The sequence below is a fragment of the Canis lupus genome, chromosome 12 (genome assembly GCF_003254725.2).
Source record: "Canis lupus dingo isolate Sandy chromosome 12, ASM325472v2, whole genome shotgun sequence".
Classification (NCBI taxonomy): Eukaryota; Metazoa; Chordata; class Mammalia; order Carnivora; family Canidae; genus Canis; species Canis lupus.
This window is the reverse complement of record NC_064254.1, coordinates 46,944,279-46,971,536: the sequence shown is the minus strand read 5'-3', so window position 1 is coordinate 46,971,536 and position 27,258 is coordinate 46,944,279. Positions and strand designations below refer to the sequence as shown.

The window sequence follows — 27,258 nt, the reverse complement described above, 5'->3', positions numbered from 1 at the left end:
GATCACTTGGAGGTGTTATGTTTAACTTTGAGGTAGGCAGCTGAAATTACAAGCGTGAACTATTAAAATTTTGTCTTAGAGGTATACATTTGGGTATGACAGGTACATTCATACTGAACTCCAGGGGATGGACTAAATCACCCAAGAGAGAGTGGAGACACACAAACAATAAGCTGAGGTCAGGTATTGGGAGAGGTACTAGGGTTGGACTCAGTGATGGAGCAGCCAGAAAAGATAAAGAGATAACTAAGAGACTATTTCCCAAGAGCAAATCATTAACCCTAAGGCAGTGAATGAGCAGAAAAATGAACAGATATGGCAGCATGGAAAAGAATGGTGATCCTGATATGAACAATTTCAGAACCGTTGTGGGGATATTTAAAGTGGGAGTAAATGAGGCAAAATGGAATGTTTGATAACTCAGATTAGCTATGATGGAAACCAAATAAAAGGGATTATAGTTAGACGGAATCACCCTCCCCACCCCCTTGTTTTAAGAATAGTAGCTACTAGGGCACGTATATAAACCATTGAAAAGAATCTAGTAGGAGAAAGTGTAATGAAAATAGCATAGTTAAAAGTAATAATAGAGTAGTTAATAGAACGTTTTTGAGGTGAGAAGTATTGATTTTTGATAAGAGTGCAGATCTGTAGATGGGTTTTTATCAATTCCCATTGGAGAAAATTTCTATCAAACTTTTCTATTTTCTCAGCAAAATTTGAGTAAAAGAGCACTGAGTAAAAAAAAAAAATAAATAAAAAATAAAAAATAATATGCACGCAAGTCATTTAATTTTGTGGAAGTAAGTTACTACAATAAAACTGCAGAAAAACTGCCAGGTGGTTTTGAGTCTCTGAGATTATAAACTTGCCTGTTGTAATAATTTCCTCCCATTCAACTGCTCAAGAGCAGACAGGTTTTGAAATTGTTCTAGATCACGACACAGAGAGAGGGGCATGGTCTTAGGATACATACAAAGGAGTGCATGTAACAGTGGGATCTAGTTTCTAAGTAGGACAATTTGAGGACAGGGTGAGCTGATGAATAGTGAGCAGGTCGTAGGATTAATTGATTAGCTGTGATGAGGTAGAAGTATTTTTTAGTGGTGATATTCCAAGTTTGTGGCTGGCCAAAGGGAATCTGAATTCCAAAAATGGAAGTGATACATGTAGGGCTCCCATTTATGAGGAGCAATCACTGAAATGAAGCACCTCTAATGAGCAAAACCACTGGAAAATAAAGCAGATACTATCATTTTGTACACTGAGAGGTAGGTAGTGTTGGGAGGCAGATAATAAGATAAAATCAGAAACCCTGTTATAGAAGGATGTGTGAAACTTTGCCAATTTATCCATTCCAATTAATAATCCGAAAAATCACCATTTGTAAACAGCTGATACAAGCTGCATTGGTGCACATATCTGCTGATTATCAGCCCCGGTTCAAGGAATGCCATTTTAGAGGAGTGTTTCCTAAAATGTGCTCCTTAGAATACTAAGTAGGACATACCTAAGTATTAACATTAAAACATATATTCACTGTCAGTTAAGTCTGAAAAATTCCCATTTAACAGTTAACATGTTCTCTGCACATAATTTTGTCCTTAACCTACTAATGTGCACTGGATTCTTCAACAGCCAACTAGAACATGCTGTTTAGAAAACTGATCACAGATGTTCCAACCTGGTCGTATCTTACTACAATAAATATTTTGAAAACGTTTGCCTTACTGCTTATATTTTTTCTCAACTCTGTTAACATCTTTTCTTCTGACAACTACCATTTTTTGTCTTGAGTCTCTCTGCTTTTAATTTCCGACTTATCGAATCTATCCTCTATACAATACCAATTATCTTCTAAAATTGGTACCTGGGCAAACTATTGAACTTAAATGCATTCAGTAGCCACTTAATAAATCAAAACTGAAAACTATAAGGCATACAAGACCCTTTGTGATCTGGCCCATTTGCCTCTTCAGCTTCTCCAACTCCGTATCTTTTCATAGACCACTTGCAATACTGCAAATGCACATGCTGCTTCCTCATACCTCCATACCTAGAATTCACCCTTCCCCTAAAGCCATCCAAAGATTATTCATTCATCTTTCAAGACTCTTCTTTTCTATAAAGACATTCATAAATACCCTCCCCTGCAATAGAGCATTCCCTTTGTTCTTTCTATTGTATTTATGTAGTCTTATTTTAATAGCTATAGCAACTGCTTGCTTATTACCCAATGATCAAAAAATTGCCTTGCCAAACTCTGTCTAGCCCTTTAGAATAATTTATGCTCAATTTAACATTGCTGAAGATTTCCCAAACTATTACCATTTCACTTCACATGATATATTTTGAACAACATGTTCTGATCTGTAGATCCAAATTCTTTGGGTTTAGAAGAGGGAGAAAAATCCATTTTAAATGATAAAACCTTAAGCAAATTGAGGCTGTAGGAAGAAAAAAAAATCTCAAGACAATAGATTGAGGGAAAGTATACCATGAAAAATATATACTTTATGATTCCTTTTTTAATACTTAGGCATTACATTCCATATCAAATTTTACCAACATGCTGTTCTATAAATTCATATTTTCTGTTCCATGCTAAAAAGCCCACTCTGCCATAATTACTTTTAGCAAACAGTACCTGGAATATAAAAAAGATTAACTCAGTGTTGGCAAACTTTCTCCTGACATGTAGGAGAACAATTAAAAAAAATGTCTAGGGGTTAATTTTCTTCAGCTAATGAGCAAAAGAAAAGCCCCAATACAATGGTATTTCACTTAACAGTGGCTCATCACTACATTAAGCAGAAATAAATCTACTTGCTACTGCACTATTTAGGGCAGGTTTGCCAAATGCCTATCTTTAAGAGCTAGGTCAACTTCCAAGAAAACTGTACAGAAACATTCAGTTGTTAACAAAAATTTAATATAAAATTATTCAGTTAAGTTATTGTTAATTTAGAAAAAAAAACATGTATTAATCACCCATAAGAACAACTTTTATTTTAATAAATAACAGTGGGCTTACCAAAGGGAAGGGATTTTAATGTGTCAAGTTTTATGCATATTGGTAATAAACCTTAAGGAGGTGAAACCAACTATTCAATATAACCCATTAGGTCCTAAAAATAAAACTATAATACTTTAATAAAACTTAAAAAAATATTTTCCAAAAGAAAATAATTCACTCCTTGACCATGCTTATTTATTCAGAGTACCAGCAATTTCAGTTAAGTGCTTCATTTTTCCTGCAAATCTGATGTTGCACAAGGGAATATACACATTTTCATATTATTACAACATCGTCAATATCTCAGGCTAATAATATTGTGGATGCAACTGGTTTATAACAAACACAAAGTCAAAAATCAATGCTATCTATGGCAAATAGAAACAAAAGTAAACTTAAAAGATGTTTTCTTTTGTTTCCCGTACTGACTTTAGTTGGACTTCAAATGAAGGTAATAAACTCTCCTGAAATAACCTCTATCTCTGCCGTGAATCCACAGTATAAATATGGTGAATAAAGCTAAACTATAAGAGCTAACTATATACTGAATAACCAAAATAATCAATTATAACAACTAATACTGCTCTGGAAGACCAATCTAATGAAAAAAGTATCATTAGATGTGGTGGGAAAATACAAATCTGTACAATCTAACATCTATAAACAGTAAAATCAAAACATCCAACTTCCTTATAGAAAGTGTTTCATCTATGTAATTATAAATGTTAAGGACTCTTGCATTTTGTAAACACAAGATGGGCTCACTTTGATGATACCAATTTTAAGATTTATAAAAATGTTTAAAAAAATTTTTCCACAAAAGTTTATACAGTTTAAAGCTATACACCAATCTATAAATCTCAGAAAATGGAAAAAAAAAACTTTATAAGATCACATGTATAAAACAAGAAATGAAATGTGATTTTATTTAAGGCAATACTGGGCTACTTCACAAATCACCACCTCAAATATTTACACTGCTCCACACTACTAGTTTCTATCACATTCACAAAGGATTTTTTTTTTAATACCAAATGTTTAAAATCTTTGATGTAGTAAATTCTTTATTCACATTTCCATTATATTTCATGGAATCATAGTAACTATATCCAATTAGAAGCACTGAAAAAAAAAACCTGTAGCTATAGGAAACTGCTAAAGAATCTATAATTTCACATGAATACCATCCCAAAATCCTGGAGGATAAATTTACAAAGCAGAGCAAGGTGTTGATATAATGTGCCTACTTTGTGAAGAGTAATTTTGAGATCATCTTGTAAATAAATGTTTTATGTAAAAATCAATGAACTATGGCAGAGTTTCTACTTTTAGTTCAAAAAATTCTTAATTTAAAACAATAAAAGAACAGTTTTAAAAACTTGATCACTTAGTTAAAAATTAAAATTCCAAATATAAATGTGTCATTTAATAGTTTAGACTTACATACTGCTGGTGGCAGCAAATGATTTACAATAATAAATATATACAAAAAAGATCTACAAACAAAGAGTACTGTTCTACATGAGCAGTGACTTGGTGAAACATATCAATCACACAGATAATTCAGTTTAGTTCATGGAAGGGGCAACTGGCTGATAGAAATTTGAGGTGTAGCTCAATTATTTACAATAACTGAAATATTGATTCTGTTCAAGTCCCATAGGGATAAAAAAAAAAGTTTTACATGACAAACGTCATGTGTTTTTTTTTTTTTTTCTTTTTCATTTTTTTTTTTGGCCAGGTTAATTCATGTCAACAACAAAAATTAATGAAAAGTTTCACAATTCTAGCATGCTTGATGGCTTCCTATTTAAAATAAAATGGTAAATAATGTATTTATAGTACATTAGTTATCAGTACTGCCCTCTCCCTGTGGCTTTACCCATACTAATTTCTTTCATAACAGACACATCTGGATCATTTGAATGTACTTCAAGTTTTTTCAGACTGACGGTAGGTTTCATTTCCTGAAGTTGCTTTAACACAAGTTCAGTGCAATCTTTAAGAGTCTTGTCTAAAACAATTTTTACATTATCACTGCACTGAAGCTGTGATGGATTGGCAAACTGTACAAAGGTTTCACTTTCTTTACAAGCACACACATGATTTCCACTAGTCACAGCAGTCTTATCAATATTTTTTCTTGAATTTGAATGGGATCCTTTCTTGTTCCCACTATTTGGATGGTCTTTATCAGAATTTTTCTTCTGCTTCACTGCAGACTCCTCAAGAAACTTCAGAAAGGATACTTCAAATCCCATTGGTTTAAATGAGCTCCAGTCAAAAGATGCAGGATGCTCCTCTGTTGTTTGAATTGCAACAGCAGTTTCTTCTTCTTTATGTGTACTACTTAACTCAACTGTTGATGCTGGTTCTGCTTTTTCAACTTTTCTCTTTTTATTTAGGGAGACATTTTTTTCTTTATTAACTCTCTTCAAATTACTTGTTTTTTGTTTTTCTGACTGGCATGGGTTATTTTCCTGAAAATCATTACTTACATTTGAAGAGGTATGAGCTTGGGTCTCCACACTTGCATTGTCTTCATTTATTAATTTTGTAATAAATAATTCTGTTAGCTCATCCATTTCATCTTTTTCTTTTTTTTCAATTTCCTTCTGTGGAACTGTAGCTGTTCTAGAGTTATCATTGCTCTCTGATACACATGCATCAGAATTTTTCACATCACTCTTATCACTTTCTTGCTCAGAAGTGTCCTTTAATTGTGAGTTGCAACACCGTTTGAAGACAATGAGAAGATTTCGGTGTTGTGATGTAAATGCCTTTGATAATTTATGGCATTTATAATGTCTAATTATATTGCTTTCACTTGTAACAACTGATGTACACCCCTTTATCATACATGGATACTGGGTTACAAATCTGCTTGTACACTCAGATAAGGCATCATTTCTAGCCTTTATGGAATATACGTGCTTTCCACGTTTCAGAGAATAAGGCTTATTTTCTTCAATTTGCACAATTTTTGCAGTCTTGTTTTCTAAATTATTTTTTTTCTTTCGTTTTGTTTTAGGCATTTTGATTCCTTCCTTTCCAGATCTGTGTTTTGTTCCCCGATATTTAGACTTTGTCTTTTCTTGGTTTGCCTTGCTTGACATATTTTCCTGACCAGGTGTTAATCTTCTTGGCCGAATCAAATGAGCTTTATGCTTGTCATTATGCTTATTAAAAATGTGTCGGAGGAGATTTGACCGAGTTGCATATATACGGTCACAGCCTTCACAGTCACACTTGTATATGCCATCTTCTTCAGTTTTACTTCCCCTTATCCCAATTCCATGATCTGCCTCAAGATGAACAACATAGTTCAAATATGTGGTAAATGAAGATTTACACTCTAACTGGTCACATGGAAATTTCCCAACATCCACAGAAGCAGTCATACTTTCAATTTCCTCAGGAGTCATTTCATGAAGTTTCATGTAGTGTTGTATCAGGCCAGTAATTGCTTGGAAAATTCGGGAACAGTCACTCACCTGACACCGAAATTCTTTCACAGTCTGTTTAGTTTCAATTTCTTCACTTTCTTTACCAGCTTCACTTTCTTCTTCAACCTCTGCAGAAAATGCAGGTAGATCTGATTTGTGTACAGCCTGGTAATGCAGAATTAAGTTTTGCTGTATAGTAAAAGCGGCAAAGCAACCCTGGTGAACACATCGGTAAGGTCTGTAGGGACTGTATCTTGTTGGAAACTCAAGGGAATCAGAAACTGGCTTCTTGCGTTTTTTCTCCTCCTTTTCCTTTTTATGTCTTCTAATTTTCCGTCCTTTGGTTTGTATGTTTGTGAGAGAATTTGTATTACATTGTTCTGAAGTAACTGTGATCACTTGCAAGGAGCTTTCTGTTTTTTCAGGACTTTTTTTTTCAGGAAGTTGTTTTTCTGGGATCACTGCTACATTACTGAGGGAATTTTCCTTTATTGCTCCCAAGTCTAAAGTTGGTTGGAATTCCCTTTTATTTTCCTCTGTCACAGTTAGCTGTCTTTTTACTTGTGTAATTCGTGGGGATGACAAATTTTCACTCTGAGTTTTTCTTCCATAAGGCCTTTTTATTTTTAACTTTACCATTTCTTCCGTTGTAAAATGATGGACCAACTGGCAGTGTGCCCGGAGATTAGAGTTCCTTGTAAATGTTTTTGTACAGGTAGGTACTACACATTTAAATGGGGCAAATTTCAACTGATTCTTCTTAATTTCAAGAATCATCTCTGGAGTGTACTGATGAATCTTACCATAGTGCTTAAATAAAGCATCCTTTGTCATTGCACTGTAATTACAGCCTTGGTTTTGACACACAAAGGGTTTATTAACTTTGTCACTAAACTGAATGTTGCTTATAATTTCAGAAACTGGCTGAACAACTGTGACATTTGGATTTGGTTTAACAGGAGTGGGAGTCAGTGTCACTGATGTATTTATTAGTACACACTGGGGTGCTGGAGTGGACAGGTCATTTTCTAATTTTAATTTCTGCAAGCCTTCTAAAATTTCCTGTATTTGATCTTCCTTATGTAATACTTCAGATGAAGGAATGTTATTTTTTGCTGGCATTACACCTATAAAGGAGGAAAACTGAGAAGAATCAGGTAACTTGTTATTTTGCACAGTGTTTACTGAAGGAAGCTGAATGTTATAATTTATTTGAGCATTCTGTGATGTTTCACCAACACCGTGAGATCCACTTTTTACCTCAAGTATTTGAGAATTCATAGCACTTTTAATAATTTCAAGAGTCTTTTCAAAGTTTTGTATAACATTATCTTCAGAAATCTGCAAATCGGAATTTATTGAAGTTGTGCATGAATTCAAAGCCATCATTTGGGAATCACCATTTTCAGTTTTTAATGTTAAAGGAGCTAACACCGTATGGGACTCAAGATTGGTTTTAAAGTTTTCTTTCACATCAGTAATAAATAACTGATTGTCAACATTATTTAATTTCTGTGTTAGGTTTTCCACCAAACCCTGAGGCTCACAATTTGGAATTACATTTGAATGGAGGTTACTAGTTGGTATCTCAATACTCTTTGCTATAAGTCCCATTGCTGTTAAGTCACTTGTTACCAAGTTTTGGGAAGCATTAGGTGCAATTAGGGGAGGAACAACTTTCTTTCTTCTCTTCGAAGCACTGTTTCCCTTTTTATTTAAATGACTAGATCTCGTGCTCTGAGGACCACTTATAACTGAAACACGTGAACTATTACTGGTAAAAGTTTGTGATGGCCCACTAGAATTAGGGAATGAACTAGAACACAAACCATTTTCAACAGTCTTCAGCAGTAAGTCATTTGTTGGGAAAACAGGCAAACTGCTGCATTCCTCAATGGAGGGAGTTTTGGAGTTTGGTGTCCTATTCTGGTTTGTCAGCAGGGGGTTTGGGTGGCATACAGTCTGCAACAGAGGTGGCACAGCTGGATTTGGCATCACTGTTGCATTTACTTGTGCTGCATCTGAAACACAACCTGTTGGAACATGAGAAAGCATTTCGGCACCCTCAAATGTACTGGGGATGCCAGCAGTTTCCAAAGCCTGTTTAATAATCTCACTTCCTTCTTGACTGACATTGGTACTAAAGCTAGTCACACCAGTCCGAGGAAATGTATTTGGTAAAAATGTTGATGAGCGATTTTCAGCAGCAAGAAGTTGCAGGAATGATGGATCTTTAAAACATGCTTCTGGATTGAAGGTAGACTGTTGTGGCTGCTGCAAATTTACTGCATTTGTGGAGAGAATCATGCTGGCAAGAAGAGAAGGCTGTCCATTATTCTGTAGAAGTTCTTGAGCAATTTCTGCTCCATCCAGTGGTTTACAGTAAGATCGCTTAGACAAGTGTCCACCCAGAGACCTGGGATTAGTAAAAGCCCTGTAACACCTGCTACAGATAAATTTTCCATCTCTGATAATTGCAGGCCATTTAGCCCTTTTGTTGTGCTTGGGTTTTCTTTCCTTTCCATTTGGGCCCCGCCCACGGTCTTTTTTAACTTTTTCAGGTGCAGACTGTTGGGCACTGGTGCTATTAAAATCATTTGCAACATTGACTTGTGAAGGAAAAACTGCATTTTCACCATTACCTCCCTTCAGAAAAGAGGAATTAGTGTTTCCTTCAATCTGTGAAGAAAAATGATTTGTATTATTTTCCAGTTGGGAAAAAACAGAATTAGCCCCACTATCTGCTGGTGAAGGGAAGAGAGACATTGAACTACTTTCTGCAGGCAAAGGAAGGAAAGGATCTGAGCCACTGTCAATATTCAAAGGCAAAACTGTTTTGGTTAGATCTTCCATTTGTGCTGGCAAGGTAGTAGTAGATAAATTTTCCATTTGGGAACATATAATACCACCACCTTGTTCATTTTTATCCTGAGAAGGTATATTTGGATTTATGACACTTTCCACTGAGGGCAACAGTGGAGTTGACACACTTGTTAAATGAGCTGGAAAAATGGAAGGCGAGACATGCTGCAACTGATTTGAACAAGTAGGATTCCCATTGGCTTTGGTCTGTGATGTAAAAAATGCACTGTTAGAGCTGCTCACCTGTGATGGCAAAAAATAAACAAACTTTCCATTATTTGGTGTATTTAAGTTGTTAGATTTCTGACCTTTTTTACTTTTCCGCTGCATTTTAAATGCAGCATACTGGTCAGGGTGTGCAGTCTTCATGTGTTTCCCAATACTCTGTGAAGAATTATAGGTTCGAGTACATCCCTCGACCTGGCAACTGAATTTCTGAACTGGCGCTTTTGGAGGCACTGATGGAGTTCCTAAAGAACTACTTGGGTTGGGCTGCGGTGGAACAAATGTGATACTTTCCAATGTCTTAAGAGGTAAATTATAAAGACTGGATGATGTTTTAACATTACCTCCACATTCAAACTTGGAAGCTGGTAAACTGTTTTGAAATCCTGTCTGATTTTGCACAGAAAAGGTCATCAGGTTATTCACTTGTCTTTCTAAGTTTTGTGGGGTAAGGTCACCTATTTTGAGGGTTTCTGAATTTACTAAAGAATTCTGAGTAATCTGGGCTTCATTAAAGCAATCCTGTTCTTTTCTTTCTTGAAAACCTGGACGACACAAATCATTACAGGTATCTCCAACTGGTGTATGTAAGTTTGTGACCAGTGATTCACCAGTGCCTTCCACAGTGGAGTTTTCTTGCTTTCCAAAGTTATCCTCAATCCCCTGATTGAGGGACACTTTAATGGACACAGCTACTTCACTGGCCTGAAGCAGAGGAGTAGTCACAGGGTTTTCCAAACCATTTGACAATGGTCCATCAGCTTGCCTGAGCTCTGATACAGAAATCTGGTCTTGTTTGGTCACAGCTGATTCTGTTTTGCTTTTATCCCAAGCATCACTTTTATCTGCTGGTAAGGTATTTTCAATATTATTTTCTGAAGGAAGCACAGATCTCTCTTTCTCGATGCTCACTTCTGTGTCCTGATTCACTTTAGAAGGCTGAACACAATCTCCAGATGAATTAAGTTGGTCTTCAGGAGGCAACACTTTTTCGGGAGTACTGTGATCATCCAGATGCTTTTCTAGCTCACTCTGAGAACGATAAACTTTACCACAACCTGTGAACTTACAAGTATAGGTATTATAATGCTGTGCTTCATGATCATACAGTAAATAAGCTTCTGAAAAAATTCTGCCACACTTAGGAAACATACACTTTGCTCTAAAGACTTGATGTTCCTTTCGGTGTGTTAAGAGCTCTGCATAACTATTAAAACCAGCCTTACATTTCATCTGTATACAGATATATGGTTTACTACCACAATGCATTTGTAGGTGATCATTAAGATGAGTAACACTTACAAAATGCCGTCTACAGTACTGGCAAATAACTTTTTTGCTTTGCATTTCAAGAAAGCGCTTGGCATCTTCATTATCCTTATGCCCCTTTACATGAGCAATTAAATTTTTAAAGTACTTAAAGCCCTTCTTACAAAAAGTTACAGGGCAATTAAATTCATTAACGGGTACTGGTTTCTGGACTGGGATCACTTCTGGTTCATAAGATTTATCTTTGTCATCATTTTCATCATCTGAACCATCATTGTCATTAAATACTATGAAATCTGTTGAATAGAGACTATTCTTTTTTATAGGTCGCTGTTCCTGCTTAGCCACAGCATTAGTCTTCTGATTCTCATTGGTAGTTGTGATTTTAGGTGGCCTCCCCAATCTTCTTAATGGTTTCATAGCTGCTAGTCTCTCTTTACTAGATTGTTTAACATGCAATGTGACATGAGGGACAAAAGTTTCTTTAGAATTAAAGTTCTTTGCACATATAGGGCAACTGTAAATCCCATCTTTATAGTGTTTTTGAGCATGTCGTACTATTCTATGACCAAGGAATTCTTTGTCACATAGCACACAATACTGCATGTAGGCTTGCCAATTCCTAAACCTAGCAGAAATAAATCCCCTCTCTCTTAATTGTTTTATTTCTCTCTTCTTCTGCTTTTCATCACAGATGTCTTTAAGAAGGCCAGAATTAGCACCAATTCCACCAGAAAGTCCATTCATAGAAGTTTCTTTACTCTCTTCTTGGTAGTCCACTACTTTCTCATAAACTTCACTGTCATTTAGTTCATCTATTGAAGACACAATAGATGCTTCTTCCCCCATTAATGCAAGACATTGTCGTTTTAATGTTTTCCAATCCCAGAATTCTGGATCAAAGGGCCACTGAGTTTTCAATACAAGTAAGAGCTCACAGCGCAGAGAATTTGGTATTGGAAGATTCTCTTCATCATATTTCTGGTCTGGTTGATTATACAACATTTCCACAGCATAATATGCATCTACTGTAGGCTCAATAAGAAATTCACTCAGTTGACAAGCACGTTTAACTTCCAGATCATCAGGCAACAAGCATGAAATGGTCTTGCAAATAGATATTTTCACTTCAGTATTTTCTGTAGATTCCAAACGAAGAGCTTTTACACATAGTTCTATACAGGTGGCAAGTCCAGCCCCTTCAGTCTGTGAAAGAGCAATAGGAAATGTTAATTTAATCTATACTAACCAACAGATTTGTGAATTTATTAATTTTAAAAACTGATGTTTGCTATTCTCAAATTTTGCAGCAGCAACATATGAAATGCTGTCTCTTCTAAGGCACAACAGCTTAGCCTTGTGTGGGTGTGTATGTGTGTGTAAAATGAACTATAAAAAATAGGGGAAAAAAAAAAAGAAAGAAAAGCATTGGGAACTAAGATAAGACCTGGGTATAAAGTCATTAACTATAGCTAGGCAAACTTGGAAGTTATTAACTTCTCTAACCATTCATAGCAGCCCACTTACAAAATAAAGATCAAAATAGCATTTAAATTTCATAAAACTGCTGTGAGCATCAATGAATATTATATATCTAAAGTATTTGATACAGTTTAGTATAATGTCTGGTACACAGGAATTGATTAATACATGTCAACCTTATCATAAATCTTATTTCCTAAGTTTGTATTTACAATCCTTATGAAATAAAAACCTTCTTCACTCAATTACAGAACTGAGAACGTCCCCATATTTCCTAAGACTAGTAATGAAAGGAGATTTTCACTTTTAACAGAATAAAGTTATTTGATCCTTTATAAGGGAGATTCTAGTTCTATCATACGTTGGCTGAATGCCCAATCACCTACCACATTGTTGAACCATCTTAAAAACTAGAAGTAGAAGGAGACACAGTGTTTTTCCTTTTGAATTAGCATCTTGAACTGTTATTATAAGATACCAATAATGAAAGTAAGAGTAATTTTGAAGATCTATGTAGTGAAGAGATAAAAATGGAATTTAAAAGGACTAAGAGAACATAAATATAAGAAATAAGGCAGCTATAAGATGTGGCCATATTCATTGAAATGGAGTGTTATACAGAATCAAAAAGCAGGAAAGAAATAAGCAAAAAAAAAAAAAGGAAAAAAAATGCTGATAGGGTCTGTATTTCCATAGGCTAAGAAGGAATTAAAATATTTTACTGAAAAAGCAACTTAGATTTGTAGGCCAATAGGAAAGTGAGGGGAGAATACTAAATTGGCTTTAACTTTAGGAGAAGCAAGGGCACAAAGACCAAGAAGGAAATGGACAAGAACAGATATGAGACCTATTTTTAAAAGTGACAAGAAAGGACAACAGGGAAAGAGGTAGAACCATACGGTTGTCTCTAGCTTTTACGTCAAACCTGTATAGTTATTTTATACTATTTTGAGATAAATGGGAGCCAGAAAACTTTTACAATAAAACATCTGCACCTCTGTTACATGCCTTAGGGGCTACCACTAATAATGGATAATCAGGTCACTTGTTTGTTAGAACATGAAGGAAACAAAAAAGACATGTGGTGAGAAAAGATTCATATTAGAGAGAGGAGGTCTTGGAGAAATCAAAAGTCAAGTCAACCATAAAGATGATCTGAAGTGATAATGAAGACACATATCAGAAGGACTAGTAAATATGTATAGGATAAGAATTCTGAAAAAGGCTACATTTATTTAGAAAATTCAGGAAATGGGGGATCCCTGGGTGGCGCAGCGGTTTGGCGCCTGCCTTTGGCCCAGGGCGCGATCCTGGAGACCCGGGATCGAATCCCACATCGGGCTCCCGGTGCATGGAGCCTGCTTCTCCCTCTGCCTGTGTCTCTGCCTCTCTCTCTCTCCCTCTCTCTCTCTCACTGTGTGCCTATCATAAATAAAAAAAAAAAAAAAAAATTAGAAAATTCAGGAAATGACAGAGAAAGAAATGACTTAAGAAAGGGTCCAGGAAACAGATTTTGTGGACGAAAGACATCTGCCTTGAGGAAGATGACTGTAACTATTCTTTGTCAAGTGAATGTTGATCCCTTTGTAAAGAACAAAAGCAGATTCAAAAATTCTACTTATTGCTTAGAAAATGCAACTAAAATTATTTTGGAGAGAAACTCAATAAATAGTTCTATTCTAATACAGTTGGCTACTAGATTCAAGAGTGCATCTCAACTCATTAAGGACAAATTAATTTGAATAAATTGCTTTAAAAACATTTTACTGTTGTAATTAAATGTGAAATCTTAAGTAATGCCAATAAAATGACAAAGTTTTATTCTTGTAAGTTTTTCATCTTTGTGCATGATAAAATTGTTTATAGGTGATAATTCAAATCATAAATTAGTTATATAAAGTATTTTAAAAGATGAGTTTGAATTCATAATTTCCCATAAATATGTGATTAAACAATTAGCCTATAAAAATCTACTTCATTCGTAAATTAAAGTAAAAGTATTGACAAGACCAGCTTGAATTTAAGAGTGATAGGAGCAGAAGAAAGCTAATTGCTAAAAATTCAGAGGAGGAATAGAGACCCCCCCCAATGACAATGATCCAATATGAGGCAACCTTCTGAAAAATATAAGGTTTTATCTTTGGTACCCCCCCACTTTTCTGTTCCTTTCCTCTGACTGCCTAATGTCCTTGACCCAAAGCTACCTGAGGTTTACAGACTGATTAGTTCCCCCATGTACATCCTATTCAGCCCTCCTCTATCCACACATAGCATCATGTCTTAACCTGCTTTAAAATTATTAAATGGCTACTTTTCTACTTTAGAGTTAAATATACTCTTAATGGGGAATATAAACAGGGCTTCACAGTCTTTACCTATGCCTCATCTGGTCTAGACCCATCATTTATCTTTTGCCCTACCCAAGTATATGCCAGGTAAACTGAACTAACTGTAATTACTCAAATATCCCATTCTCTCATTTGTCTTGGTATCACTTGTGATTTTGTGATATAATAAGAAATACATACATATTTTGGTTTTCATCCAGGGTTTCCAGCACAGAGCTCCTAAAACCTTTGTAATTTCCTAAGTGTTAAGAGCTATAAGGGCATCTTTTGTTGCCAGCTCCTGAAATAGCTAGAGCCTTAAACTGTGAAACAGGTGTTGTTATTAATAAGGCCCTTTTAACCACAAAGGAGTTTATGTTAATGAGGCAATTTTTGGAAAGCCCCTAGATAACCACCGGATGGGGGCTGATAGGGGAACAAACCTGTGTTTACAGGGTTGGAACTTTCAGCTCTTGCCCCCCGTCCCCAGCCCCATCCCCATCCCCAAGGAAGGGAGAAAAGCTGGGGTCTGAATCAATCGTCAATGGTGGCTGAAGATTTAATCAACTATGCCCATGTAATGGGAAGCCTCCATAAAAACCCAAAAAGAACGGGGTTCAGGGACATTCGCACTGGTGAACAGGTGGAGATCTGGGACAGCAGCTTACCCATTGTCCTATGCATATCTTCCATCTAGTTCTTCCAGAGTTGTATCCTTTCATAAAACCAGTAATCTAGTAGGTAAACTGTCTTCCTGAATTCTGTGAGTCACTCTAGAAAATTAATCAAATCTGAAGAGGAGGTTGTGGGAACTTCTGATTTTAGCCAGTTGGTCAGAATTATAGATGAAGACAAACTGGACTTGTGACTGGTATCTGAAGGGGTGTGTATGTATGTGGCACTCTTGTGCAACTGTGCTATCTCCAGGTAAATAGTGTCGGACTTGAGTTAAGCTGTAGGATACCCAGCTGGTGTCCACAGAATCAGATATCTCCTCGATGTGGAGAAAATTCTCCACATATTTGATGACCAGAAGTATTCAGTGAGAAGAGAATAGAGGAGAATAAGTTTTTTCTTTACACCACTTCCCATGCTTTTTCTAGTAATAGGAACACTTTTTACCCTCCCACTCTGGCTATTACTCAGAGTCAAAACAGACAAGAGGGTTAGATGGCCCACCTCTCTTATTCATTCAGCACCTACTTTATACTAGGCACTGTATACTAGGCACTGTGCTCCCACAGGAGTCTTAGCACTCCACCAAAACAGAAAGACCCATACCATATTGCAACTCTGTGTGTGTCTCCCCATTAATAGACTATGAAAGCCTTAAGGGCAGAGCAATACTTTTCAACCTTTTAATGTAAAGAGTCTAGGAAAACGCAGAATAAAATGGCCAATTAACAGTCTTCAACAGCTCCTGGAATTTTGAAAGAGGGCCACCAGTTAACCCAAACCACTAACCTTGAGACTAAATTATAGGACGTGAAAGATAATGAGTTATACTAGAACCTAGTCATTACAGCATTAACTTTAAGGTCTCTTTTAGTCCTAAAACAAACAGAAAAACTATGATTCTAGGGTTGTTGTTTTAAATATTTATTTGAGAGAGACTGTGAATACACACACACCAGCAGGACTAGAGACAGAGAGAAAGAATCTCAAGCAGACTTCCAGCTGTGCTCAGAGCTCAATGCATGGCTCTTTCTTACTGAGATCACAACTGGAGCTGAAATCAAGAGTCAGATGCCTAACCAACTGAGCCACACACCTGCCCCTATGATTCTAGTTTTAAGATAAAACCTATGCCTGGTCATTTTTCATAAAGTAAAAACCAAAGGGGAAAAAATTTTATGCAACGGGAAACCAGATTTTTGGAGCAGAGTAATTAATTAGCAAGTTGCAAGTTACTCTTGTTAATAGGTGAGCTCTCCTGGCCCAACTTTCTAAGCTATTATTCATGCTTTTAACCACTTTTTTATGTGCTTTTACTTCTGACCCCAAAGTCTCTTTGGAAAGGCTCTATTCAACAGAACTGTCTATGATGATGAAGTGTTCTGTATGCTATTCAATATGGTAGTCACTAATCAAATGGAGCTACTAAGCACCTAAAATGTGGCTACTGGCTACCATAATGGACAGTGTAGCTCTTGTCCAAGTTTTTCCCTAACACAATCTCCTTGTGAACAGGGTATAAGGTTGAGGGAGGAGAGTCACTTTTACCTACCCAGTCACTTTTACCTATCTAGAATAATAGAATTATCCTATTCTATTTGTCTACTGATATTCATTTTTAATCTTATTTAAAAATGAAATACAAAGTGGTTAGTTACCACGTGGTCAACAGAAACTCAAGATTTATACTTAATTTGTCTGGCTTCTAGTTTCAAGCTCCTTCCACTGCGCTATACTGCTATTCAAGTCAGACATAAAGCAGTGGCACAACCTATATTTTAAAACTACACAGTAATTTTTTTTAAAAGATTTTATTTATTTGACAGAGAGAGCGAGAGAACATAGGCAGGGGTAGTGGGAGGAGAAGCAGGCTCCCCACAGAGCAGAGAGCCAGATGCAGGGCTTGATCCCAGACCTTGGCCTTATGACCTGAGCTGAAGGCAGATTCCTAGCTGACAGAGCCCCCCAGGTGCCCCAAAATTGCACAGTAATTTTTAAAGAAACTTAATATTAAGTTTACCTTTTTAAAACTGCAACACTACAATATATAAGATGAAAAATCAGGATAAGAGCCAGACAGAGAAAAACTAGAAAGGAGATGAACTGACTCTTATTCTTTATTCCTGAAAAGAAATTATTTCAGGAGAAAAAAATGACGATATATGTAAGATTTATTGACCAACTACACATTATTTTTAAAAGATTTTATTTATTTATTCATGAGAGACAGAGAGGTAGAGACACAGAGAGAGGGAGAAACAAGCTCCTCGCAGGGAGCCTGATGTGGGACTCGATCCTGGGACTGGGATCACGTCCTGAGCCAAAGGCAGACGCTCAACCGCTGAGCCACCCAGGTGTCCTACCAATTACAGATTTTAAAAGTTACCTTTAAAGGGGGACAGGAGGGATCCCTGGATGGTGCAGCGGTTTAGCGCCTGCCTTTGGCCCAGGGCACGATCCTGGAGACCCGGGATCGAATCCCACGTCAGGCTCCTGGTGCATGGAGCCTGCTTCTCCCTCTGCCTGTGTCTCTGCCTCTCTCTCTCTGTCTCTGTGTGACTATCATAAATAAATAAAAAATTAAAAAAAAAAAAGACTTAAAAGCTGTCAAGAATGTGACTAGACACACAGGGAGTTCTCTGTGTGAACGATTTCAAAAAATAAAAATAAAAAAAAATAAAGGGGGACAGGAGATTATCTTTTGGTCTTTCCTTAAAAAAAAAAAAAAAAAGCAATTACACGTGAATTAAAAAATATCTCTTGGGGATCCTAGGTGGCTGAGTCAGTTAAATGTCTGACTCTTCATTTTGGCTCAGATCATGAACGCAGGTTTGTATGATCAAGATTATTTTCTCTCTCCCTCTACATCTGCCTCCCCTACCCCCAGCTCATGTGCTCCTTCTCTCTTTCTCTGTCTTCAATAAACAGACCTTAAAAAAAATACTTATCATGCTACATCTCTGTTCTTAAGGATTCCTTAAATGCTGTTTGGCACCCCATTCTATGCAATGGTTGCAACTCTGGAAAATATCTTCTGTGTACATTTAATATGGAAACCCACTGCATTACTATAAGGGTTACTATAAGAAAATAAATTAATTCTGTAAAACTTGGATTCCAATTTAGATAATAAATAAAAATGAATATGCAACTTCTGCTATCACTTTCCTGTTGAGTTGTATCTAATCTGCTTAATCTACTTATTAAGTGTCTTCCATTTCAATGATTGTTTATTCCTAAAAGTTCTTTGGACTCTTTAAAATCTGCTTAGTTGTTTTGATAGTATCTTTCTTTCTCATGTTTTAATTCTTTATTTTAGGTCTTTAAATATATGTATTTTATAGAATTTTCCACAATTGTGTTATTTAAAGTGTTAGGCAAATAATTCTATTCTTTTTGTCTACTGACATTCATTTGTGTCACTTTGTTTCATATGCATTATAAAATTTTTTTTTTAAAGATTTTATTTATTTGAGAGAAAGAGAGCAAGAGAAAGAGCATAAGCAGACAGAGGGCAGAGAGAGAGAGAGAAGCAAGTTCCCTGCTGGGCAGGGAGTCCAACATGGGGCTTGATCTAAGCACCCTGTGATCATGACCTGAGCCGAAGGCAGATGCTTAACTGAGCCACCCAGGCGTGCCTGCTTTATAAATCTTGGTTAAATTTATTTACATCTTTAAAAATATGTAATTTATAGTGTCTATCCTTGCATGTTTAATCCTATTGTTATTTTTCTCTGCCAAAATTCCCTCATGACAAGCTGCTTCATGTTCTGTAAACCCTGATCATGAACTCATCTTAAGCAGAGCTTTACCTGAGAATGCTGCATTGAGGCTATGTCCCTCTAAAGAAGTTCTGCATTTGCTTCTGCCAGGTGTTACCTGCCCAGTACTCCACCCTTACCTTCTTAAATGTTACTTGGCATGGGGATTTCTGGACTATATAGATAGGGTAAATTTAGATCCCAAATCTGTGTGAGGGTAGACCTATGGTTACAACTTCTTAAGGGAAACATTTTTCCTTGTCTGACCCACAGCCCAGTAGAACATGCACAGGGTTCCCTATCATCTATCTGTATTTTCTAAAAAAATATTTTATTTATTTATTCATGAGATACACAGAGAGAGCGAGAGAAAGAGAGAGAGAGGCAGAGACACAGGCAGAGGGAGAAGCAGGCTCCATGCAGGGAGCCTGATGTGGGACTCAATCCCAGGTCTCCAAGATCATGCCCTGGGCTAAAGGTGGTGCTAAACCACTGAGCCACCTGGGCTGCCCATCTATCTGTATTTAAAGTAGTATTTTCTAGTCTAGTTTTTCAATGAAATTATAAGACTTCACAGGTAGGGCAGACGGACAGAAAGCTCAGCTCCAACTCCCCAACTTGAGAGGTCCTAAGATCTTATCTCTTATCCATAAAGCTACCTCCCATCCCCATGTGCAAACTCCTCAGTTACTCTAATTAGTAACACATCCCAATATCCACCAGGAGAGACCCAGCAACAGCTCAAGCTTTCTGCTCCAGTTTTTAAGTTCCTCCTCATTTTGAGCCTATGGATTTCCCCTAACATTCTTACAATATCAGATACATCAAAATGTTTATTTCATCAATTATTTTGGGGCATTTTATGGAAGAAGGATTTTTAGATAATGTAATTTGCCAGACAGCTAGCAACGGAAGCTATCTCTATATTTTTCTTTATACTTTCTAAATTTATACAAATTATCAAAACAGCATAACACCTAGGAGTAAAAATTGTAGAATGATAAAATACTAGAGTATGTGTATTACTTTTCTTCAGGTCAAGAGTAAGCCCCCATTTGCATTTGTAAGTTTTTCTGTATCAAATACCTATTAAGACTAATAAAAAAAAAGCAATGTTCAAAACTCTAAATGAAATAACAAAAATCACTGGAAGAGGTGCCAAAATAATAGTTTTTTTATTAAAGATAATGAATATATCTTAAATTAAGAAAAAATAGCTCAATTATTCTTACCTCTGAATTAATAACTTTAATCAGGAAGAAAATGTGATATACCGTCTTGGTTAACAGAGAAAGTTGCCGACATCTTTCTAGGTACACTTGTATAGATGGTTCTACTCTTTGCTGTAATTTACTCCAAAAGAGAGTGAGTTCCCTAAAAAAAAGTATAAAAAATAAATTGGAGCAGTAATGTAATAATCGTGGACTATGTTGGTCTAGTCATTATATTTGAATTTAAAACTAGTTTTAGATTCTAATTCTACATGTGGAAATTAAGTTTAAATTAGATTATTAAATATAAAATATATATCAACTTTTGGAGACTAAATAAAATCAAGAAATGATTTATCATTTTATTAATATTTTTCAATGTCAGCGAGTACTGCCAATTATTAGTAAAGCACCTCTCATTTACACAATATAAACAGTAACTGAGCCACATCTGAACTTTATGTAATAAAGCACAAAATGTGTGTGTATGTATAAAATGCATACATAGATCAATGGTATATTTTTAAAAGCATTTAATTTTACCTTCTACCTTAAATTGAAAATTGACCAATTGGTTGATTAAATTAGATAAATGTTAACAATCAATAACACAGAACTCAAAAGAAATTTAACTAATTTCTGTCAAATTAGTGAATAAAAGAAACTTTGAAAAATGAATTTTAAAATTTATTTCAAATGCAACTAGAATATATTTTTCACAGAAAAATAATCCTACTGAAATGATGACTTTTCCTTCCTTTTACCTATCATCCTATTTCTCTTCTGTCCTCCAAAAATCATCTTTCTTGCTTCAACTTTTTTCACCAAGTATTCTCAATACAAGCCTTTCCTATTATTATTTCCTTAGTTTATACTCCCAGGAACTCTGCCCCTTGACCACCCACTTGAATAACTTGTTTATTTACTGGATTTTAACCTATATATTCAAAATCTCTCTCTCCAGTCTTAACCACTTTCACCTCTCTAGTTCTTTATAAGACTTCTCCACTTTGATCTCTTTTGAAACCTGAAACAAACCTGAAACTTAATATATGAAAAAGATTATTAACATCCTTTCCAGTTCACCATCTTTGTAATTAAATGTATCATTATCACTGACCCTATCGAACTCTGCTTTCTACTATCCTAAAGACTGTTATCTTTAACATTTTTTTCACCCCATCCCATATCCATAAGGAAGCCTTCATAACTTCCCAGTTGGACTGTTAATTGGTTTTCTAGTTGACTTTCCTAGCTCAACTCTGTCCTACCACTTTTTTCCCCCAACTGTCTCACTGTTCAGACCCCAATCCGTTCTCAAGTACTTGTATTAAACAGCACTTCTTAAAGATAAATTTCTATTTTGTCCTCCTATTTAAAGGCTTATAATAGATTGCCTTTCTTGATATGAAATCCGGACTTTGCTGCTTTTCTTAAAAAGCAATATGAGTTAATTTTTAGTCACTTCTAATATTTATATTACATGGAAAATCTACTTCTCCTCAGTAAATGCATGTTTCTTATTTTCCCTTCAGAATCCTTATACCCACCTTTTACATACTCTCTGTACTGCAGATACGATTTTCCCTTCGTAACAAAACACTCAACTGCTCAGAAAACCTTTATAATTATGAACTTTATTCTTCTTTAATTGCACATTTATTTAGCTTGACTGTCCTATATTCATGGCATTTGTATGTCATGTGTCATTTCATAGAAATCCTTAAGTGTCAGAAAACTGTAAACTAAATTTTGTTTCCAGTATCACTAACACAACACTGAAGACTAATAATGCTGTTCAATGACCAGATAAAAGGTCAGTTTTAGCTAACACATCGATTTACAACTAATCTTAAGATTTTTTGAGTCAGTTGAGGCCAATATCTCTATTAGTTGTATGCTCCAAAGATTATACATATATAACAGGCTTTGCACACTTGAAAATGTACCATATAAAGAAATGTGTACTCAAGAAGTTAGTGAAGTAGACTATCTCACAGATGTAAAATGAACTCTATTTCCATACATAAATCACTAGCAGCTAATTATACAGTTAAAAGTGTGTAATATGCAGAGGAAAATACATACACATTCAATCACAGACTGAAACACATCTGAAAAAATTGTGGCATTAGACAAAATAAACCTTTCTTTCATCTTCTAACATCTAAAAATTTCCTGATCATTATTAATCACACAGTGATTACTGTTATACTAAGAAGTTGTGTGGTCCTTAATATAAAAAAATTTAAAGTTATAACATGAACGATAATCAGTTTGCACAGTATTTAATAACCGAAAATAAGCTTTTTGCTTTAAGACTTTGAAAGATTAAAAAATATGTTCTTAAGCTCTCTGAATTCTCACAACCTCGCTGGTATTCTTATTTAACAAGCTTTTCTTTACAAAATAAAACCAACTCACCAAGCACAGTACATATCTCCTTGTTGGAGCTGACGTGATAAAAATGCAGTACATAAGACAAGAGCACTTTTTTCATCACCCTCAGATTCTAAGTTACAGATCATTTCTAGTGCATCTTTGCAATCAACTTCTGAAATCTACAGAAAAAAGGATATAGAAAATATGCCATAAAATGGTTTTATTATTAAGATATATAATAATATACTTAAAAATCTTCACTGGATATTTACAGATCATTTTTATCAGTAAAACCTCATTAACTCATACTATCAATTCATACTTTGTGATTACTGGGCTACAGTGAAGAAGTAATCTTTCTTCAAGTCAGAGAACCAACTATTTTCATGAACTTTACAAATATTTATATGAAATAGCTAAGGTTAATTATAAGCACCCTCTACCCATTAATCAGGTCTATGATACTGAAAAAGAAAAGTTGTACTTATCCCCCTTTTAACTGGTAATTTAAAAAGCATTAGAATCAGCAGAAAGACACAGACAAGTCTATTGAATATAGACTAATAAAGTGTCTATTCATCTGAGGGAAAAAAAGTATACTATGAAACATTTTATGCAGTTTATACCACCTTTAAATTAAGCTCACCTCAGTGTTCTATAAATCTCCATTATTTTTCTTTTCATACAAATTCATTCCATCTCAAAGCCTGTCAACAGTCATGCATGCATAAGTATAACCTAGATGAAGGCAACTTCTTCATTTAATTACACACTTACATCTATTGCTTATTTTTGGAAAAATTAAAATTTACTACCACAATACAATGATTTACTACGTAAACAGATCTCTACAAGCATTTGCTGTAATACAAAGATACGGCAAACATAGGATCACAAATCACTGGTGTTCCACAAAATAAAAAGATTAATTCCAACATGGTATAACTGACAAATGGCAAAAAAAAAATTGAAGACCAATACAGACCATTGGCACCCAAGTACTAAAGAGATAACCATACCCCTCCTCCTTGTTGATCTTCTGTCTCGCCTGATCAACTTTTGAGTACAGGAAAAGTGTATGTTTAAAAGGTAATGTGTTTAGGACTGAACAAGTGTCTAAATGAGGGGTACTTGGGTGGCTCAGTGGTTGGGCATCTGCCTTCAGCTCAGGTGGTTATCCTGGGTCCTGGGATCAAGTCCCACATGGGGCTCCTTGCAGGGACCCTGCTTCTCCCTCTGCCTGTTTCTCTGCCTCTCAGTGTCTCTCATGAATAAATAAATAAAATATTAAAAAAGTGTTTAAATGAGGATAATCTTAAGGTTGATCTTTGAGGAGGATAAAGGCTGCATGAGGATAGATTCAGAGGTTTCATTGTATACATTAAGTTGAGCTAGAAAACTCTAAAACAAGAAAAGACCCAACTCTGAGTCTGTGCGTTTAACAATGATTCCTCACAGGAATGATGAAGTTAGTGGCAGAGTTAAGACTGAAATCTGAGTCCTGGAACTCCCTGGTGCAGTGCTCTTTCCACTACTACTCCATCACTTTCTAACAAATCTTTATCTATAAGCGACCCCATTTAAACAAACAAAAAAAGGGCTGAACAATATATAATTATACAATAAATATTTTCAAATAACTACATTACTTTATCAGACTATATTTTATTATTTAATCATAAATTTTCTCCTAGGTAGGTATAATCATTAACATTTTATATACAATGAATATGGGGCTCAAAGAAATTATGTGATTTGCCCAAGTTGCAATAGTTAATTAAGTGGTAGAGCTATAAATCAAATTTTGTCTAACTGACATTAAAGACTCATGCTTTCCATTTCATCATATTATCTTTAATGCAAGCTGTGTTAACTTTAAACAGATACCCTGGTACACACACGCAGATCTTTTTAGAAGTCAACCCATTAAGTTTTATTTTTTCATGTTGATCATAACTGTCATAGCAGCTACTACTTATTTATTAGTCCCAGCTTCTTCAGAAATAGCATTGCTAACCAGCAAAATAGCTGGCCTGGTAGATACTATTAACTTTTTAGACATAAGGTTCAAAGAGGTTAAGTTCTTGATCAAAGACACATGCTTAATTAGTGGCAGTTAAGATTTCAACCCAAGTGGAGCTTCCAAGTCTGTGCTCTTTCTAGAATGAGGCCCTTTACTGCTAAATATTGATTGTTTACATGTTCAGGTTTAATAAAAAATATTTTTTTAAAGATTTTTTAAAAACTGTATTCATGATAGACATAGAGAGAGAGAGAGAGAGAGAGAGAGAGAGAGAGAGGCAGAGACACAGGCAGAGGGAGAAGCAGGCTCCATGCCGGGAGCCCGACGTGGGACTCCCAGGACTCCAGGATCACGCCCTGGGCCAAAGGCAGGCGCGAAACCGCTGAGCCACCCAGGGATCCCCAATAAAAAATCTTATATCCTGAAAGTCTGATTTGTTTTGAATCTGGTCGTTTGTTGTTCTTCTAAAACCTAAGCCACTCTTCTTGAATGCTCAAATGATGTAAAATGCATACATTACCTATGAGGAAATTTATTTTCCCAATGACATTACCTACATTATTAGCTTACACTTAGTAACTGGAAATATATATTTGTGTGTAAAATAACCTCTCCATATTTCACATATATACAACATATCAACTGAAACATTTGTCATATTCAATAATACAGAAAATCTCACTTTTTATTATAGGTATACTAGGAAAATACTTTTCAGTGTGTATTTCATAGCCTTCATTTCCCTGGTTTGCCACTAGATGGTCCTCTCGAAAAAAATAGGACACTAAAAATAATGGCAGGGAAAATAAAAACATAATTAAACTAATGGATGGCTGAATTCAAACCATAAAAGTGAAATACAAGTCAAATATAAGTATCAATAAACAAGAATTATTTTTTTAAAATCCAAGGCAGCATAAAGTAGGAATTACCAGTATTTAGCTAAATAGTGACCATCTATCGTAAACATCTTTTCTCTATTGCTTTGAAAAACCAGCAAAAATTTAAATACCAGAAAATTTAGAACTGTGAATAAATTTTTGAAATCAGAATGATCTGTTAAAGCATATTATGCTAACTCCCTCTGTAAAGCAGAAAAATCATTTTAAGCTTTAAAATGGCTTTTTAGGGCAGCCCAGGTGGCTCAGCGGTTTAGCACCACCTTCAGTCCAGGGCATGATCCTGGAGTCCCGGGATCGAGTCCCACATCGGGCTCCTTGCGTGGAGCCTGCTTCTCCCTCTACCTGTGTCTCTCTCTCTCTGTGTATCTCTCATGAGTAAATAAATAAAACCTTTAAAAAAATTCCAAAAAAATAATAAATAATAAAAAAATAAAATGGCTTTTTATGCCAGGTGTTAAAAAAATATAGAGCACTTCATCAGGATTTTATGTATGACTGCCAAGTATACTTTTAAAATGTATTTAGGGGGCTGCCTGGGTGGCTCAGTTGGTTAAGCATCTGCCTTTGGCTCAGGTCATGATCTCTGGGTCCTGGGACTGAGCCCTGCATCAAGGTCCCTGCTCAGGGAGAAGGCTGCTTCTCCTCTGTCCCATCCCCTCCACTCATGCTCTTTCTCTCTCAAATAAACAAATAAAATCTTTTAAAAAATAAAATGTATTGGCTCTAATCACATAAAATTGAGTTCCATCTAAAAAGAAACTTAGAGGATCCTGTGTGTCTCAGTTGTTTGACTGTCCAACTCTGAGTTTTGACTCAGGTTATAATTTCATGGGTCCTGGGATCCAGCCCCCCTGGAGTTCCCCTGTGGGCTCTGTGCTCAGCAGGGAGTCTGCTTGAAAGATTCTCTCCTTCTGTTCCTCCCCCTACTAGCTCTCTCATGGGCAGGCATGCTCTCTCTCTCATAAATAAATAAATAAATAAATCTTGGGGCGTGTGGGTAGCTCAGCAAGTTAAGCATCTGCCTTCAGCCTGGGTCATGATCCCAGGTCCTGGGACTGAGCCCTGCATCAGGCTCCCTGCTCAGAGGAGAACCTGCTTCTTCCTCTGCCCCTCCCCCTGCTCATGCCTTTTCTCTCTCACATAAAGAAGTAAAATCTTTAAAATCTTTAAAAAAAAATAAAAAAGAACTTAAGTGGTAAACTTCTCATACTAAGGAAACAAAATGAAATCATGAGCTATTTTTTTTTTAACTCTCAGGCTATCAAAAATTTAAGCAAATAATCTCCAGTATTAGGAAAGATGAAATTTCATATATTGTTTATGGGAGTATAAATTGGCATAATCTATCTTTTTTGGATAGTAGTATGGCCCTATCTATTAATTTAAAATGTGTAGACTCCTTGATCCAGCAATTCTGCTTCCAGAAATTTGCCCTATTAGCAGTGTATCCCTGACAAGAATAAAAGGATGTATATATAAGGAAACCATTTAAATGTCCCCTAGTCTGATTAAAGATATTACAAATCCATACTATGGAATTATGCAGCCATGAGAAAGAATGAGTTGATTTATATGGAATGATATGAAAAGATGTTCATAATAAATGGGAGAAAAGTGACCAGCAGTCAGGGTGTATATATGCATGTTTGAAGCATAGAAAAATATCAGAAAGGTTAT

At 35.7% G+C, this 27,258-nt stretch overlaps 1 protein-coding gene across 3 annotated transcripts in view; it reads right to left on the bottom strand.

Moving 5' to 3' along the window:
* Positions 1–2,983: 2,983 nt before the first annotated feature.
* The window catches only part of ZNF292 (zinc finger protein 292), a 98,031-nt gene continuing 73,756 nt past the window's right edge, over positions 2,984–27,258 (bottom strand). For all 3 annotated transcript variants that reach the window (XM_025444850.3, XM_035697381.2, XM_049092339.1), the window contains 3 exons: positions 22,699–22,835; positions 20,296–20,437; positions 2,984–12,024 (listed from right to left, as the gene is read on the bottom strand). In XM_025444850.3, the coding sequence (XP_025300635.1) occupies positions 4,870–12,024; positions 20,296–20,437; positions 22,699–22,835 (7,434 nt within the window). In that variant the 3' untranslated portion in view covers positions 2,984–4,869. The remainder of the gene's footprint in view (positions 12,025–20,295; positions 20,438–22,698; positions 22,836–27,258) is intronic.